The 18,208-nt window shown below is 45.1% G+C and overlaps 1 protein-coding gene across 1 annotated transcript in view; it reads right to left on the reverse strand.

Annotated features, from left to right (window-relative positions):
• PTCD3 (pentatricopeptide repeat domain 3) overlaps positions 1 to 17,777 on the reverse strand; it is a 111,735-nt gene extending 93,958 nt beyond the window's left edge. The window contains exons 1-5 of the mRNA XM_082258492.1: positions 17,577 to 17,777; positions 11,573 to 11,610; positions 2,699 to 2,735; positions 792 to 837; positions 641 to 709 (exon numbers count right to left, since the gene is read on the reverse strand). Coding sequence (XP_082114618.1) covers positions 641 to 709; positions 792 to 837; positions 2,699 to 2,735; positions 11,573 to 11,610; positions 17,577 to 17,635 — 249 coding nt within the window. The 5' untranslated portion in view covers positions 17,636 to 17,777. The remainder of the gene's footprint in view (positions 1 to 640; positions 710 to 791; positions 838 to 2,698; positions 2,736 to 11,572; positions 11,611 to 17,576) is intronic.
• Between the last annotated feature and the right edge of the window lie 431 nt (positions 17,778 to 18,208).

Genomic DNA, 18,208 nt, shown 5'->3' on the forward strand with positions numbered 1-18,208 from the left:
ATCTCTTTGCATGTAACGCATCTATATAAAAATATAAGAGTTTCACTTTTTGATTTGAATTACTGAAATAGAATATCATCAAAAAATGTATTTAATTTTTTGAGATGCACCTGTATAAGGCTCCATGTACACGGGACGCTGGAAATGGCCGTTTAGGAGCAGTTGGGTGTTTTTTTCAGAAGCCCCTGAACCCATCTACATTTTATCTTATCTGTCCATGTACACCAGGTCGTTTACAGTCATTTGCAGGCAGTTGCGTTCAAGGACTGTTTTTAGAACGCAATTATTTGCGTTCGAACGTGTGTTTCCCGGCGTTTCAAACGCACAAACGCGTCCGAACGCATCTAAACGCGTCCGAACGCGATGACCCGCGTTTAGCGTTCGCGATTTTCCATTTTAAAGGGGAATAATTTTTTTGACCTCTAGGAACGCTTCTAAACGCAAACGCCCACAAACGCTGCTAAACGCCCGCTAAACGCGGGTACAAACGCGACCGGACGTTTCAAACGTCCTAAAAATTCCAGCATTCAAAAGGGACTTTTAACAACGTCCCGTGTACATGGAGCCTTAGAGGTAAATGCTAAAAGGTAAAATACTGTCCCACAGTCAAAAGGAACACAAATATGTTAAGTATTCTTACAAAATCAGCATTGGATTTTGGCAAGAGGTAAGGATCATCTTGAAAACCATAGCTGGCAGATGTTGGGTCCTATATAGGAAACAGAAAACTGGTGTTTAAAAATAAAGTGTATACAGACATATTCACATAATAAAATAATATCAAAACTTACATGGTTCACGGTGTAGGCCAGTGCCTGCAAAACAGCCATTTTATCCCTTCAAAGTAGAAAAAAAAAAAAAGTTGTAAAAAAGACATCAATGCTTACAGTCATATAGTAAAATATATTAGCAGTGCACAAACATTTGGAATATTACTGCTAACTAAAGTTTCAGAGCACTGGTCAGTACAGATTCCATCAGAAATGCTAAGACCCCGTTCACACTGGGGCGACGCTACTTGCCGGGGCGACCTCACAGGTCGCGGTGCGCAGCTCGCACCGCGACCTCGGAGCGGCCGGCACGGACTTCATAACATTGAAGTCAATGCAGGTCGCCCCAAAGACGCTCCGGACCCTTTTTCTAAGTCGGAGCGACTTGTGTCGCTCCTATTAGAACGGGTCCACAGCTTCTCTATGGCAGGCGACCTACGGCGACCTGTCAGGCGACCAGGTCGCCTGACAGGTCGCCCCAGTGTGAACGGGGTCTAAAAGGCAAGCCAAAGTTTATCAAGCCAAAATAAAAAAAAAACAAACGCAGTACATCTCTGCAATACATGAACATTTCCCCGTGTTCTAACCCTCGAAAGATACCTGGTGATTTGAGTGGTGTCAGCCCTGCCTATTATGTTTTGCTAAAGTAATCAGACCCACTCACTGTCTTCTTATCAACAGAACAGGGGCTAATTGACTTGCAGTCCAAGATAAGAACAGTGAGGGTTTAACACAGAAGTGTGCACAGCACAACCTCAAATTTTCTACATGATCAACAGGTAAATTTGAGCGTCAATAAAAAACATAAGAAAGCACTTCCAATGGTATATTTTAGAGATGCACCGAAATTTTCAGCGCCCGAAACATATCCGCTGAAAATAGTGTTTTCCGCATTTTGCCGATATAGAAAAAAGGTGTTGATAATGGTGCTGAAAACGCATGTGATTTTACCACAATTTTACTGTGCTTATGGTGTGTTTTTCATAGGTCATGTGACTCAAAAAACGCATCAAAAACATAACAGGTGTGTTACAGATGCATTCTTCCTGCGTTTTCAATGCATCTCAACAGGGAGGTGCGTGCTTAGTGTTTTTTTTTTTTAACTGACTAAAAATGCAGCAAGCAAGATTTTTCACATCATTTAAATCGCTTGCCGAGTGCCCGCCGCATATATACTGCAGTAGGCTGGCTCGGCTGCGTGAATCGCCGTACCTGTACGGTGGTTTGCGTATGTAGTCCTGGTGGCGAGCACGTGCCACCACCGGCGCACGTCTACCCCCACTAGGCAGCGGGGATGCCGATCCACGGGACACACATCTAACATGTGAGGCCGCTGGATGTGTGGTATAAACTCTATGTAGCTGAGGCTACATACAGCATATTGAACTGCTTTCTGGGTGCGAGCCGAGACTTCCTGTCTCATACCCAGAAAAGACACTGGAGTCTATCTGATTGGCGCTCAGCAAGCCAATCAGGGAAAGTGATTTATTTTAGCAATAAATACAAAGCGTTCTCTGATTAGCTGAGTCAGAGGTTGTGACATCATCAGCCTGCCTCTCTGGCTCAGTCCATCAGAGGAAGCTTTGTATTCATTGCTTTCAATGAATGGCTGAAAGCATCTCAGATAGACATAAAGGTCTCGGGTGGCACCCGGAACACAGTGCTGTATGTAGACACATCTACATACAGTTTATGCAGCACATCCAGTGGCCTTACATGTTAGTGAGGGACATAGTTCATTTGGGCCAGCTTGGCCCAAACAAACTATGTAAAGTGTAACAAAAGCTGGAGTTCAGTTTAACCCTTCCTTGTAACATTCTAAGAATGCTTTCTCCTACCATACCAGCCGGCTGCGATTTCTCCACCTCTTCTTCTATCACACACACACACACAATGCTGGCACACAACTCTCTCTCTAAATCACTGACCAGGTCTTTTTCCTTGGAATGTCTATTTCTTCTGCAGCTGTCAAAAAGAAAAGAAGCAGATATACATGAGCACAAGACATAAGAAAATACTTAGACTTTTTTTTTTTTTTAATTGACAGCGACAATAAGAAGAGTAAAAAAAAAAATTCAAGTTAGACTTACCGGTAACTTGTTTTCCAATAGTCTTTCAGGACAGCACCTTAGAGAGATGGCTCCTCCCTCTCCTCATCAGGAAACACCCCATCCACCAGATTTTAAAAGGAGGCTTCTCCCACCATTCATCAGTTTGTAGAAGAGTACCTCCGGCCCATGCTGGAACACATAAACAGATATGGTTAATCACAGCAATACATTTTATACAATAGGGCGGGATCCTCCTGCTGTCCTGAAAGACTATTGGAAAACAAGTTACCGGTAAGTCTAACTTGAATTTTCCCTAAAACGTCTTTCAGGACAGCACCTTAGAGAGGATTATCGAGACTTACTCAATTTAGGGAGGGACCACAGCTTGCAGGACCTTTCTGCCAAAAGCCTGATCTTCAGCTGCCAAAAGGTCCAACCTATAGTGTCTTGCAAATGTAAAGTAGCTTGACCACGTAGCCGCTTTGCAGATTTGATCTGGAGTGGCACCAGCTTTCTCTGCCCATGTAGTGGCTAACGCTCTAGTAGAGTGAGCTCTGATCCCCTGCGGGGGAGACAATTTAATTTGGGAGTAAGCCTCTGAAATAGCGGATCTGAGCCATCTGGCTATTGATCCTTTTGATGCCTGGCGACCTTTTTTGTTGCCAGAGAAAAGAACAAAAAGAGAGTTTGATGATCTAAACTCTTTAGTAACCTCCAAGTAGTGTATAAGAACCCTTCTTACATCTAGGTAGTGAAAGCTTTCTTCCTCATCTCCTGATGGATTAGGACAGAAGGTAGGTAACACAATTTCTTGTGATCAGTTTCTCGTTGAAGCTACTTTTGGGAGAAACCCTGGATCCGTCTTGAGAATTATCCTATCTGGATGTATGGACAAGAAAGAATCGATAGCTGATAAAGCATGTAATTCACTGATTCTTCTTGCTGATGTTATTGCCACCAAGAAGACTGTCTTGAGGGTAAGGTTTTTTAGTGTAACCGTTTCTAGTGGTTCAAAAGGTTCCTTTGTGAAGGCCTGAAGGACCACCGACAAGTCCCATTTGGGGAAGCTTTTGATAGACACTGGTCTGGAGCGGGTAAGGGCCCTGAAGAATCTGATGATTAAAGATTCTGAAGAAATGGGCCTTTCCAAGAATACCCCCAGGGCTGTAACTTGTACCTTGAGGGTACTTACTGCCAAACCTTTTCCTGCGCCCTCCTGTAGGAACTCCAAAATTGAAGTAATACTGTCCAATTTTTGATCTTTCGATTCACACCAGGTATTATATGTCTTCCAAACTTTTGCATATATATTCCTTGTGACTTTTTTCCTACTGGAAAGTAGAGTAGCAATTAATGCGTCTGAAAATCCTTTCCTTTTCAGCAGTTGCTCCTCAGATACCAGGTGGTGAGCTTTAGCTTTTCCACTTCTGGATGATAGACTGGACCTTGAAGCAGTAGGTCTTGACGAAGAGGGAGCTGAAAAGCAGGTTTGACTGATAGTTGAAGGACAGTCGAAAACCAAACCCTTTTGGGCCAATAAGGAGTGATCAGGATCACTGAGGCTCTTTCCCCTTGGATTTTTCTCAATACCAACGGAATGAACTGGAAGGGGGGGAAGGCATACCCCAACCTGAACCTCCAGGGATGTGCCAGGGAATCTACTCCCAGAGAGTTGTCGTTTCTGTGGAGTGAGAAGTAAAGTGGAAGTTTTGCGTTTTCTTTCGTTGCAAACAGATCCACCTCTGGCTTTCCCCAAGTCTTGGTTATCAACATAAAGACTTCTGGGTTCAAGCTCCATTCTGCTTCTCGGATCTTCTGCCTGCTTAAATAATCCGCCACACTGTTTAGTGTACCTTTTAGGTGGATTGCTGACAAGGAAAGTAACTGATTTTCCGCCCATTGCAGAATTTCCGTTGCCAAAAGCTGTAGGGTTTTGCTTTTTGTGCCCCCTTGCTTGTTTAGATATGCCACTGTAGTGGCATTGTCTGAAAGGACTTGACCACGAGTCCCCTGAAGATTTTGAGAGAAGGCAGCTAGGGCTAGGCCGACTGCCTTCAACTCCTTCCAATTTGAGGATTTCCTTGTCTTGGTGTGAGACCAAACCCCCTGTGCCAGGTTTTGGTTCCAGTGGGCTCCCCACCCCCATCTGCTGGCATCCGTTGTTAACCTCTGGTCTGTTGGGAAGGACCAGGCCAATCCCTGGGACAAGGTTATCTGATTTCTCCACCACCAAAGGGACCTCTTGACCTTGGTGGGGATCATTACCTTTAAGTCCAAAGTCTCTGGATTGTGATCCCAGATTCTGAGGAGGAAATATTGGAGTGGTCGAAAATGAAGCCTCGCCCATTGGACGGCTGGAATTGATGCAGTCAGATTTCCAAGGACTGACATGATCTCTCTGATCGACCACCACTGATTTGTTTGTAGCCTTGCTACCAAATTTTGTATTTTGACCTGTTTGTCTTCTGGTAGGAAGATTCTTTGTTCCACAGAGCATATCTGAAACCCTAGGAACTGAACCCGTTGAGCCGGTGTGAGATTTGACTTCTTGATATTTACTATCCATCCCAGAGACTCTAGATGACCTCTTGCCTTGTGCAGGTCCTCTTGAAGTTTTTCCTTTGACGGGGCAAAGAAAAGCAGGTCGTCCAGGTAGGGCACCACAGAGATTCCCTGAAGGCGGAGGGGGGCTAAACACTCTGCCATAACCTTCGTAAAAATACGAGGGGAGGATGATAGCCCGAAAGGGAGTGCTTTGAATTGGATGTGAAGCATTTCCTTTCCCAGATTTACCGCCAACCTTAGGAATTTCTGTGAGCGAGGGGCAATAGGGATATGTAGGTAAGCATCCCTTAAATCGATTGATGCCATGAAGCATCCTTTTGTTAACAGGGTTCTGACTGTAAGAATTGAGTCCATTCGAAACTTTTTGTACAGAACTGACCTGTTTAGTGGTTTCAGATTCAATATAAGACGAAAATCCCCCGATGGTTTCTTTATCAAAAATATGTGGGAATAAAATCCCTGATGTTGTTCCTCCACTGGTACTGGACAGACAACTCCCTGTCGCCTCAGGTCCTTTAGCAGGTCCATCATAGCCAGGGCTTTTTCTGCATCTCTTGGGAGGCTTGTGACAAAGAACCTTTCGGGTGGCGTCTCTGCAAACTCTATGTTGTAGCCTTGTGACAGCATATCCAGAATGTATTGACTTTCTGTCATGGCTGCCCAATAGGGGAGGAATTCCCTCAATCTTCCTCCCACCGGCAATGCTTTGTCATTGTGTTTTGTTGGTTGACACAGGAGGATGGAAGAGAACACCTCCTTTCCCTTTGGGTTTTTGTGTCGACCAGTTTCTTCTTTTCTCCTGGGGTCTGCTATTTTGCTGAGCTTTTTGAGGTCGAAAAAGCTTCTTTGCTGCCTGTTTCTTCTTCACAGGAAAAGACTTCTTTTTGTCCGCTGTTCTATCTAGAACAGAGTCTAGCCCAGGCCCGAATAGTAGATCCCCTTGAAAAGGAAGTCTACACAGCTTATTTTTAGAAGCCGTATCTCCAGGCCATGTCTTTAACCAAAGAGCCCTTCTGGCTGAGTTGGATAAAGCTGCAGATCTTGCTGTCATCTTCACTGACTCTGCTGAAGCGTCAGCAATGAAGGCTATGGCCGTGGAGAGCGTGGAGAAGGAATCTAAAATTTCCTGTTTAGGTGAATCTGCTGTGATGTGTGCTTTTAGCTGGCTAAGCCAGTATTCCAGATTCCTGGACACACAGGTTACTGCCATGGCAGGTTTCAGATTCCCCATGATGGTTTGCCAGGATCTCTTAAGTTGCTGGTCCATCTTCTTATCCATGGGATCCCTCAGGACTCCCATGTCTTCAAATGCTAGGTCTGTTGACCTAGAAACCTGGGAGAAGGCTGCATCAATCTTTGGCATCTTATTCCAGGGAGCTCCTGGGTCCTCATCAAAAGGAAATCGCCTTTTAAAGGCTTTAGGGAAGAAGGTTTTCTTTTCCGGGTCAGTCCACTCATGTTTTATTGCATCTGAGATGGTCTGATGTACTGGAAAGATACGGCCCTTAGGCTCTTCCAAGCCTGCATACATTTTATCATGCAGGGACAGTTCCTTCTTATCCTCTTCTAGACCCAGGGTGATGTAAACTGCCCTCAGAAGACCATCTACTTGCTCCAAGGATAGTTTGTATTTAGTGGGCCTACTTTGTGCCCCTCCCTCCTCTTCTTCCTCTGAATCCTCTTTGGAATGTGAGGGGGAATGATCTCCTTGGGTGGAAGGAACCCCTTCTGTCCCCACCGAAGGAACCAATTGTGAACCCTGAGAGGACAGTGAGGCTGATGGCTGACTCAGGGCAGGATCCTGCAGGGATGACCGAAAGGATTGGATGGTAGCATCCAATTCCTTCCTCACAGATGCGACTAAGTCGCCACAAACTGCCGATGCTTCTTCTTTGACTAGTGCATCGATACACCCCTGGCAAAGTGTCTTTTTCCAGCTTTCGGACAACTTTGCTTTACATGAAGGACACTTTCTCTTGAAACTAGTTTCAGAGCTTTTAGCCTGGAAGACATGAAATGGGAAAACATACACATGCTTCTTAAGAGTCAGCCTGATTCTCAGGGCCACCAAAGGTGCACAGGAAGACATTTTAAGGGAAGTCCCATGTGCCCTGACAGGCCCCCAGCCACCGGGGGGAAAGTAAAAGGGATGGAGAGAGACCCCACAGTAAGATAGGCCATAATAAAGATACCCCTTACCTGGGCCTTACTGGTGCCTGTGCCTGTCCCACTCGCTGATGAAGCTTCCATCGCTTGGCAGCGGTATCACCCGTGGCTTCGGTACCGGTTCCGGAGACCAAAGCGCACCTGCACTGGACCGGATCCGGAATAAGGCACCAGCTTGCTTCTCCCTTCTTCCTCTGCGTCCGGCGGAAATGACGCCATACGCCCCCTGCAGAACGCTGCCCTTTCCGGAACCTCACTTCCGGTCCGGACGAGCGTCACTCGATCCGGAGAAATGGCGGCAAATTTGAAAAAGGCGGCGGAAGTCTAAGAAAAATCGTTCCGCTCCTCCAAGATGCCTTCCCAGGGCTGTGCTCTGCGGGGTCCTGACTCAGCCTAGAGCACTGAAGAGGAAGAAGGAGCCCATGCACTGCAGTCGGTCGCGTGAATGGGAGAAGCAATCGTCTCCAAAAAAGGGTAGGTGGACGTAGGAAGCCCGGTCTCTCAGGATAGCACCTTAAGAGCCCAGCTCCCCACAGAGGTGTTCCTCGGCCGGAGGAAACACAAAAACTGACGAATGGTGGGAGAAGCCTCCTTTTAAATTCTGGTGGATGGGGTGTTTCCTGATGAGGAGAGGGAGGAGCCATCTCTCTAAGGTGCTGTCCTGAAAGACGTTTTAGGGAAAAAAACACCACAGAGACATTTAATATGATTTTCTTTTTTTAACCTCCCTGGCGGTATGATTCTTTTGGATTTTAGGTGCTGAAAGCGGTACCATTATTTTGCATGTAATTCTTGCGAATGAGCAACCCAAACCAACTGTATACATTATATATATATATATATATATAAAATAAATGTATACAGTTGGTTTGGGCTGCTCATTCACAAGAATTACGTATATATATATATATATATATATATATATATATATATATATATATATATATAGTACAGTAAAACTGCAGGAAAGGGCACTGGGGGGCAAACTAATATGATTTTTTTTTTATTTTGCATTGTATCAGTGTGTTTGGTGTGTTTTTACATTTGAATTTGCCGCCGGTTCCACCCCCCCTGCGAACGTCACGTCGCAGGAGACGATCGGGAGGAAGATCCGGCGCGAGACACATCGCTGGATCCCGGTGACAAGGTAAGTACCTCTCTTACAGGATCCAGCGATGCTTCTGGCGGTACTCCGAGTGTGGCTCGGGGTTACCGCTTTTGGCTCTGAAATGTAACCCCCGAGCCACACTCGGGAATACCGCTAAGAAGGTTAAATAGGAAAATTCAGCCAAGAATAATGTACGACAGGCACTAACTTTACCATATCTACAACTCCACAAATTTACAGTAGCTCTCACATTATTATGTGATTGATCCCCCCCGGCTCCTCATGGAGGAGTGGAAGAGGACTCCAGTGGCAACCTGTACTCCATGCCCAAGAGGGTTAAGGCAGTGCTGGAAAATAAAGGTTGCCACACAAAATATTGACACTTTGGGCCCAGTTTGGACATTTTGATTTAGGGGTGTACTCACTTTTGTTGCCAGCGGTTTAGACATTAATGGCTGTGTGTTGAGGTATTTTGCGGGGACAGCAAATTTACACTGTTATACAAGCTGTACACTCACTACTTTACATTGTAGCAAAGTGTCATTTCTTCAGTGTTGTCACTTGAAAGGATATAATAAAATATTTACAAAAAAGTGAGGGGTGTACTCACTTTTGTGAGATACTGTATATGTCACACATCGTATGTGCCTGCACATAGATGACCAATAGCACAAAAAAATATATATACATGGTCCACACAATACCATGCTGGAAATCACACATTATCAAACAAATTGAAATAAATGTTTGTATATTGTGTAGTACATGTATACAGACAAAAAACAAAGCCAGCATTATGTAAAAGAGAGAGATATTAGATGACTTATAATATATATGAAGGAACCAAAACAACATCTGCATATCCTATACTATTCTATAGTTCCAAACAACAATCAAGGTTAGGAGGGTTAACCAAAACAATGCTCAAAGGGTGCACGTGAGGTTTATCTGGCCAAAAAGGGAGATTAGATTGAATAGGCAAATGCCCGGCTCATATGGCAAGCACAAGTATTAGTGATCGACTGATATCGTTTTTTCATCGCCGATACCAATATTTTGGTCATTGCGTATTGGTATCGGTCGATTTCTTACATTTTAAAAAAAAAATATGTTTTCTTAATTTTTTTTACTTGACAGGTACTCTTGTGGAGGGATCTGGGGGTCTAAAAGACCCCAAACCCCTCCTCTGCACTTAAAACATTTAAAACGCCAAGTTTGGCTGTTTTGAATGCTGTCACTTTTTAAAATCTGGCGCCGAGTACCCGGAAGTGATGTCATGACATGACATTACATGGAGACCCGATCAGAACCGAATGCGGTTTTGATCGAGTCTTCGGCGGCGTGCAGGCTGGTTGCTCAGGTCTCCCGGTAGTACGGGAGACCTGGGGCGAGCCGCAGAAGGCGACGGGAGGGAGGACATCCCCTCCCGCTCCTTGTGATGACAGCCGAGCGGCTTCTCAGCCGCATCAGTTGTCATTACAAGACAGCAGACCGTTGGCTATGGACACCGATACCGGGGTGATGCTTCTAGCTGCAGGCATCACTTCAGTACAGCGCTTTCCCAAATATCGGCCACCTTGGTGGCCGATTCCAATATATCGGGGAGAGTGCATATCGGCACTCGATATATATAGGCTTTGCCGATAATCAGTCGATCCTTAACATGTATGTAAAACTATCATGATCTCCTTGAATGCTATTTAGGTGGGAGGAAAAACCCAGTTGTGTCATTACAGCAGTTGCTGGAGTTTATAGCCATGGTCTTTTTTTGTTCCCTGTAAGGCAGTCATGTCCAAAGTCTGGTCCGCGGGCCAGTTGCGGCCCGTCCTTAAATTTTCTACGGCCCCCTGAGACACTGATGACTTTTGTCAATGCCTTTTCTCTCTAAGACTCCTCACATCGCATTACATCGGGGCAGGGCCTCTGGCAGTCCCGCTGCGCCCCTCCCCCCCTGCTCGGCTCTCTATCTGCCCGGCGCCGCCCACGACTTCGCGGGAGTGCAGAATGAATTTGAAAATTGCATGCCTTCTCGCCTCCTCTCCTTCACCGCACACAGCCACCCGTAGGAGCCGACCGAGGATCTTGTGGAGCTGACCGAGGAGATGTCACTTCTACAATCCTACTGCCTGTTTCTGCAAGTGTGATATATATATATATATATATATATATATATATATATATATATATATATATATATATATATATATATATATATATATGTGTGTGTGTATGTATGTATTTGTGTAAGTATGTATGTATGTATGTATGTATGTATGGAGCTGACCGAGGAGGTGTCACTTCTACAATCCTACTGCCTGTTTCTGTAAGTGTGATTTTATTCATAAAGTACTGATGCTTATTATTTCCTATATATATAAGTGTGTGTGTGTGTGTGTGTGTGTGTGTATGTATGTGTGTGTGTGTGTGTATGTATGTGTGTGTGTGTGTGTATGTATGTGTGTGTATGTGTGTGTGTATGTGTGTATGTGTGTGTGTATGTGTGTGTGTGTGTGTGTGTGTGTGTGTGTGTGTGTGTGTGTGTGTGTGTGTGTGTGTGTGTGTGTGTGTGTGTGTACTGTATATTTAATTTTAACGGTTCAAATGTCAGGCAAAATAGTCGGCCCTCACGCATGTTCACTTCATCAAATCTGGCCCTCTTTGAAAAAAGTTTGGACACCCCTGCTGTAAGGTCTGGAAGTTTAGCAAATATCTAGCAATCAGATTTCTCACATCTGGACACATTATGCCCTACGTTGAATAGCAGTTACTAGTTTCCAGCTAGCTGTGAAGCTCCAAATCCTAAAATATTATTCCAACTCTATAAATGGCTATCAGCAATATGCATGACAGGTACACTTTAAAAGGATAAACGGCAAAATTCTTATAAAGAAACAGAGAAAACAGACACCTACCAGCAGCTGCTTGGTGGCCACTGCTTCTACATAGGAACCTGGAGAAAGCAACAAATAAGTCTATTAAAAAGACACACATTTAGAATTTACAAACATTTATTTGTTAATAAATCAGTACAGTTTTATTTTTTAGCTTTACGTCTTGTTCACGCAAGTGCTGAGGCCAGTAGCCCGGGGATGAGCGGTTTGCTTATGCGTCCATAGCTGGTTAAAAGAGAAATATGGGATTTTTTTCCCCCAATCATACTTATCTAGGTGGATGCAGCATTGGTCCCCCGCCAGCTCTAAGACTGAGAACTGAGCGATCAAACACCATAATCAATCTGTTCTCGAGGGCTCCCTGAGCAGAGAGCTGGTGGCTCTCTGGTCGCCCCCCCACTCACTGAGGCGCTGGGCTATGGAGGGGGCAGGAGAGGCCGGCTCAAGCTCTCAGCAGCCTCCTGCCAAGAGACTGAGCCAGGTGCTTGTCCAGACATGTGGGTGTTTGTTTAGGGTCGCTCACCCACACGCCTGTGATATTAGAGGGTGTATGACAGTAGCAGTCGCAGCAGCATGCGGTGCTGAGCAACACGTAAGAGAAAAAAAAAAAAAGTTGGGGGACTTCTTTTTCTGCTTCTCTTGCTGGTACAGCAGCACAGTCAGATGAACGGGTTGCTGGACCCACAGCGTGTGCATGCAAAGAACACGCACATGTGTGAACCTTGCCTAAGGCTGCATTCACATTACAGTAGTACAATTCTGCGCATGTAGGTAAACTGTGCAAAAAACACGCGTCACGCTTGTGCTACCATTTATTATAAACTAGGGATGATCCAATGCCGATACCAAGTGTTTTCAAAAGTACTCATACTTGTGAAAATGTTCCCATACCCAAAATCGATACTTTGCAGTGCCATACAAAATTAATCGCTAAGAATCGCATGCAATTTGAACAGGAATGCAGTGCGATTTCTGTCTGAATCATGTGATTTCCAGCATCGCTCCTGTTTGAATCCAGGCTGAAATCACTAGAACACACCTTGGTTCACACAGGAGCGGTGGGGAAACCACATGCGATTCAGACAGGAATTGTACCGCATTCCTGTTAAAATCACATTTGAGCCCATTCATTTTCTATGGACGCAAATTGCACTGCAAACTATCGGTGAGTACTTGATCAAAAGTAATGGTACACGTACTCGCCGACACACAGCCGAAAAAAGGTATCGGTGCAACCCTATTGTTAACCACTTAAGCCCCGGAAGATTTTACCCCCTTCCTGACCAGGGCCTATTTTGCAATTCGGCACTGCGTGACTTTAACGGACAAGTGCGCGGTCGTGCGACGCTGTACCTAAACGAATTTGACGTCCTTTTTTTCCCACAAACAGAGCTTTCTTTTGGTGGTATTTGATCACCTGTGCGATTTTTTGATCATTCGCTATAAACAAAAAAAAAGCTTCAATTTTGCAAAAATAACAATATTTTTCACATTTTTTTATATGAAATTCCCCCCAAAAAAATGTAAAAAAATCAAAATTTTTTTAGCATTTTAGGCCAATTTGTTTTCTGCTACATATTTTTGGTAAAAAAAAAAATAGCAAAAAGCGTATTTTGATTGGTTTGCGCAAAAGTTATCGCGTTTACTAACTAAGGGAAAGATTTTTGTTATTTTTGTTGTTCTTTTTTTTTTTTTTAACGCGTAATGGCGGCGATCTGCGATTTTTTTTGCGGGACTGCGACATTGGGGCGGACAGATTGGACCCTTGACTCACATTTTTGACACTTTTGGGGGTACCAATGACATTACTGCAGTAATCAGTGCTATACATATGCACTGTTACGGTAAAATTACACTGGCAGTGAAGGGGTTAACTTTGAGAGAGAGGGGTTGTGTGTGTCCCTAGGGGCGTGTTTCTAACTGTGATTGGCTGTGGCTTGAGGTGTAGGAACAGTGATAAACGGTCCTACATAGTAGAACCGTATGATCACCATTCTTACACAGGGGAGAATGACAGGCGGCTTTGTTTACATTAGCCGCCTGCCTTTCTCCTGCTGTCACGGACGATCGCGAGTGCCCGGCGGACATCGGGTCTGCCGGGCACATGCGTGGGGGGGGGGGGGGGGGGTCCGTGACCGAGTGGGGGCAGGAGCGCGCATTCAGCGGCGCGCACCCGCTCCCCAGAGCCTCACAGGCTAGCGACGTAGACCTACGTCGCTCTGCCTGTGAGGGGCTGACTGCCGCAGTAAATATACTGTGGGAAGTCGGCAAGTGGTTAAGGGCGCCCTAAATGTGGGAAGTAGGCACAAGACGCATGCAAAAAAATGTGACAAACACTGCAAAGCTCAAAAAGGTGCATGAGCTACTTTGCTGCGTTTTTCGCGTGTAGAGAATCCCATAAATAAAATGAATGTGCCCCCCAATGCGTGTAGCACGATAACATGCATGTGCGAGACGCCTAACCTCTCCTAGCCCACCAGGGGGCCAGGACTGAAGCTGGCAGTTCCAGTGGCTGACCATAGCGGAAGGTCCCCAATCATATCCATGGTCTAAGAAAATGTAAGCAACAAGCATTTTGTTACTTCCGGATTTGGTCTCATGTAAACAAGCCATTACCGGTCTATGAAAGCGTCAGATCAAACCAATATCTCGGTTTGATCTGTTGCTTTTAAGGGCAGAGGAGAGATTTAAGGTCAAATAGACCCCAAATCTCACAGTAAAGAGTACCTGTCACTGCCCAAGCAATCACAAGAGATGTTGTTCATTCTTTGTAATAGTAATAAAGTTGATCAGAAAAACAAAAAATGAAAGAGACGAAAATAAACAAAATAAAATAATAAAATGAAAAAATAAATGAATAAATTTTAAAGCTCCTCCATTCCTTTTGCTGACGTGCAGAGGCAAACACATGCTTTGTTCGCGTACGCATACGTAAACAGCAATCGCACCACACAGGTGAGACCCCCCCCCCCCCGAATGTCAGAGCGAGAGCAATAATTTTAGCACCAGACCTCCTGTGTAAATCTAAACTGGTAACCTGCAAAAGTTTTGAAAGCATCGCCTATGGATAATATCATTTAACGTAGTTTGTCGCTATTCCACAGGCGTGCATAGTTTGAAGCGTGACATGTTTGGTATCTATTTACTCAGTGTATCATCATCTTTTATGTGTAACCAAAAAATTGGGTATTCTATTGTGTTTGCATGCACTAAAATTCATTAAAGTGCATTTTTTCCCAAAAATTGTGTTTGAAAAATCACTGCAAAAATACCATTTGCAACGCCCACCGTTTTATTCTCTAGGGCAGTGATGGCGCACCTTGGCACCCCAGATGTTTTGGAACTACATTTCCCATGATGCTCATGCACTCTGCATCGCAATTGAGCATCATGGGATATGTAGTTCCAAAACATCTGGGGTGCCAAGGTTTGCCATCACTGCTCTAGGGCCTCTGCTTACCCACTTCAATACTGGGCACTTTTCCCCCTTCCAGTACAGGCAAATTTTCAGCTTCCAGCGCTGTCACCCTTTCAATGACAATTGCGCGGTCATGCAACACTGTACCCAAACTAAATTTTTATTATTTTTGTCATACAAATATAGCTTTCTTCTGGTGGTAATCCCCACTTTTCCTCTCACCCATACCGAATTTTTTTTCCATGTTTTTCTAAATAAATGAAAAAAGACCCGAAATTTTGAAAAACAACATATTTTGAAAAATAAATAATCTTTCATCATACATTTAGGTCAAAATGTATTCTGCTACGTTTCTTTGGTGAAAATAACCCAAATCAGTGTATATTATTTGGACAGTAGGAAAGTTGAAAGATGAAGTCCACAAACTATGGTATATTTGAAAATTGATCAGTCCTGATGTACTGCCGGTCCATCTCATTTCTTGGGCCGTAAAATGCCAGGACAGTACAAATATTTTTTTTATTTTTTATAAACTGTGACCAGAGCAACACAGCGTTTCCATAGTAACACTGAACTACTCTAGGGAAGTGATTGGGATTTGTTTTTTTTTGTTTAACACATTGTGATTGCTTATACCAATGATGGGGCACTATTCCTCCCACTGATACCAATGATGGGGCACTATTCCTCCCACCGATACCAATGATGGGGCACTATTCCTCCTACCGATACCAATGATGGGGCACTATTCCTCCTACCGATACCAATGATGGGGCACTATTCCTCCCACTGATACCAATGATTGGGCACTATTCCTCCCACTGACACCAATGATGGGGCACTATTCCTCCCACTGATACCAATGATTGGGCACTATTCCTCCCACTGATACCAATGATTGGGCACTATTCCTCCCACTGATACCAATGATGGGGCACTATTCCTCCCACTGATACCAATGATGGGGCACTATTCCTCCCACTGATACCAATGATTGGGCACTATTCCTCCCACTGATACCAATGATGGGGCACTATTCCTCCCACTGATACCAATGATGGGGCACTATTCCTCCCACTGATACCAATGATTGGGCACTATTCCTCCCACTGATACCAATGATGGGGGCACTATTCCTCCCACTGATACCAATGATGGGGCACTATTCCTCCCACTGATACCAATGATGGGGCACTATTCCTCCCACTGATACCAATGATTGGGCACTATTCCTCCCACTGATACCAATGATGGGGGCACTATTCCTCCCACTGATACCAATGATGGGACACTATTCCTCCCACTTATACCAATGATGGGACACTATTCCTCCCACTGATACCAAAGATGGGGCAATTTTCCTCCCACCGATACCAATGATGGGGCACTATTCCTCCAACTGATTCCAATAATGGGGCACTATTCCTCCCACTGATAGCAATGATGGGGCAATTTTCCTCCCACCGATACCAAAGATGGGGCAATTTTTCTCCCACCGATACCAATGATGGGGCACTATTCCTCCAACTGATACCAATAATGGGGCACTATTCCTCCAACTGATTCCAATGATGGGGCACTATTCCTCCCAATGACAGGGCACTATTGCTCCCCCTAATATAAACAATGAAGCATTGTTTACTCCCACTGATGCCAGGATATTTTCTTCTCCCACTGTCCACAGTCCGGCCCCCCTAAAGATAGAGGGACAGTAAACTGGCCCTTTGTGCAGAAAGTTGGAGACCCCTGGCTTATACCAAGGAATTTCAATGGAATATAGCAACCATTTTTACTGAATGAAACTGGTTCATTCAGTGTCTTTTGTTTTGATCGGCTATGACTGGCTGAAGCTAATCACATGGTACAGAACGGCTGTGATTGGCAACACAATTGTATACAATCGGTGGCATGAAAGGAAGCCATCCGTTGTTTACAATTGTCATGTGATCTGCTGTGATTGGTCACAGTGATCACAAGGTTCTGGCAGAGGGCTGGTACACTGATCAGTCATAGGATGTATATGATGGATACAGCCGGTGACAGGCTGCGCGGCCCTGTAAGTGGCATGATCTGGGAGGATGTCCTCCCACCTGGCTGTCATTGCATTATAGGCCACGCACGAAGATGTCCAAAAAATATATATAATGTTTTGGGGTTTTAAGTAATTTTCTAGCAACAATAAGTGCGAAGCACCTGTGCTGTGCCTTTGTGTGCGCCAAACCACGCGGTGCCGCGGCACCATTCAACGCGATTACCAAATAAACAGCCGGGGCGTCTTTCTCCTCATTTCTCCTGGGTAAGGCAGACCACTGAAAGGATTGGACAGCCCTACCTGTGCACACCTGTATGGAGCCTCACTATGAACAGTACTGCAAAGTGCAAGGCACATTTCTCATGCAATGTTGCACATAAGCAGGGCTCAAACACAACAGCCCTATATGAAGAGGATGTGGCCCTTTGGAGGTGCTGGGGCCCCTGTATGAAGACAGTTCCCCCCCTCAGTGAAGTGAGATGATTGGTGACAGGTTCTCTTTAGATGAGGAGACAGGGAAGATGGCGGAGTGTCTGCACACAGGCTCAGTGTGTACCCTCTCCTCCATGACTTACCTATAGAGAGCCCCGTAGCGGAGCCGGAGAGCTCCCATCCTCACACAGGGCAGCGCCATGACAGCCCAGACCCCGGACTCATCCACTCACACAGGAGAAAGGGGGGTGAGGACTCCCTCCACCGCTCCCCCACGCCTCAGCACAGCTCAGCTCTCCGTCCCCCTTGTTTAAACCTAGCCGTCTACTCGATGCTATCAGTAGATATTTCCTCTCCAGTTTATAAATGTCACACATAGATATACTCCCCCCCCCCTAGCCGGCATTCAGCTGGTACATTCCACTTCCGGGAGACACAGCCATGTGCTTCTCGTGTCCTTGCCAGTCCCTCCTCAGTGTATGGGGCACAGTGCACAGAGCTGCAGCCAATCAGAGCGGGCTGGGGGTGTTTCCAGGGAGACTTGTCAGTGAAGAGTTCGGTGTTTGGGTGTTAGTTACCCCTCTGCAGGGTTTATGTCATCTCCCAGTGCTGGCAGTGTGATAGATATTATAGAGAGGGGATACTGATAGATATTATAGAGGGGATACTTGCCCCAATACTATGCACAGGCCTCATACACACTGAGTGTTAGAAATGCAGCTTTAAAGGGCCATACACACTATAAGATTTTCTGAAGACTTTTTCCTTCAGATTT

Source organism: Pelophylax lessonae (genome assembly GCF_965119305.1).
Source record: "Pelophylax lessonae genome assembly, chromosome: 1".
NCBI lineage: Eukaryota > Metazoa > Chordata > Amphibia > Anura > Ranidae > Pelophylax > Pelophylax lessonae.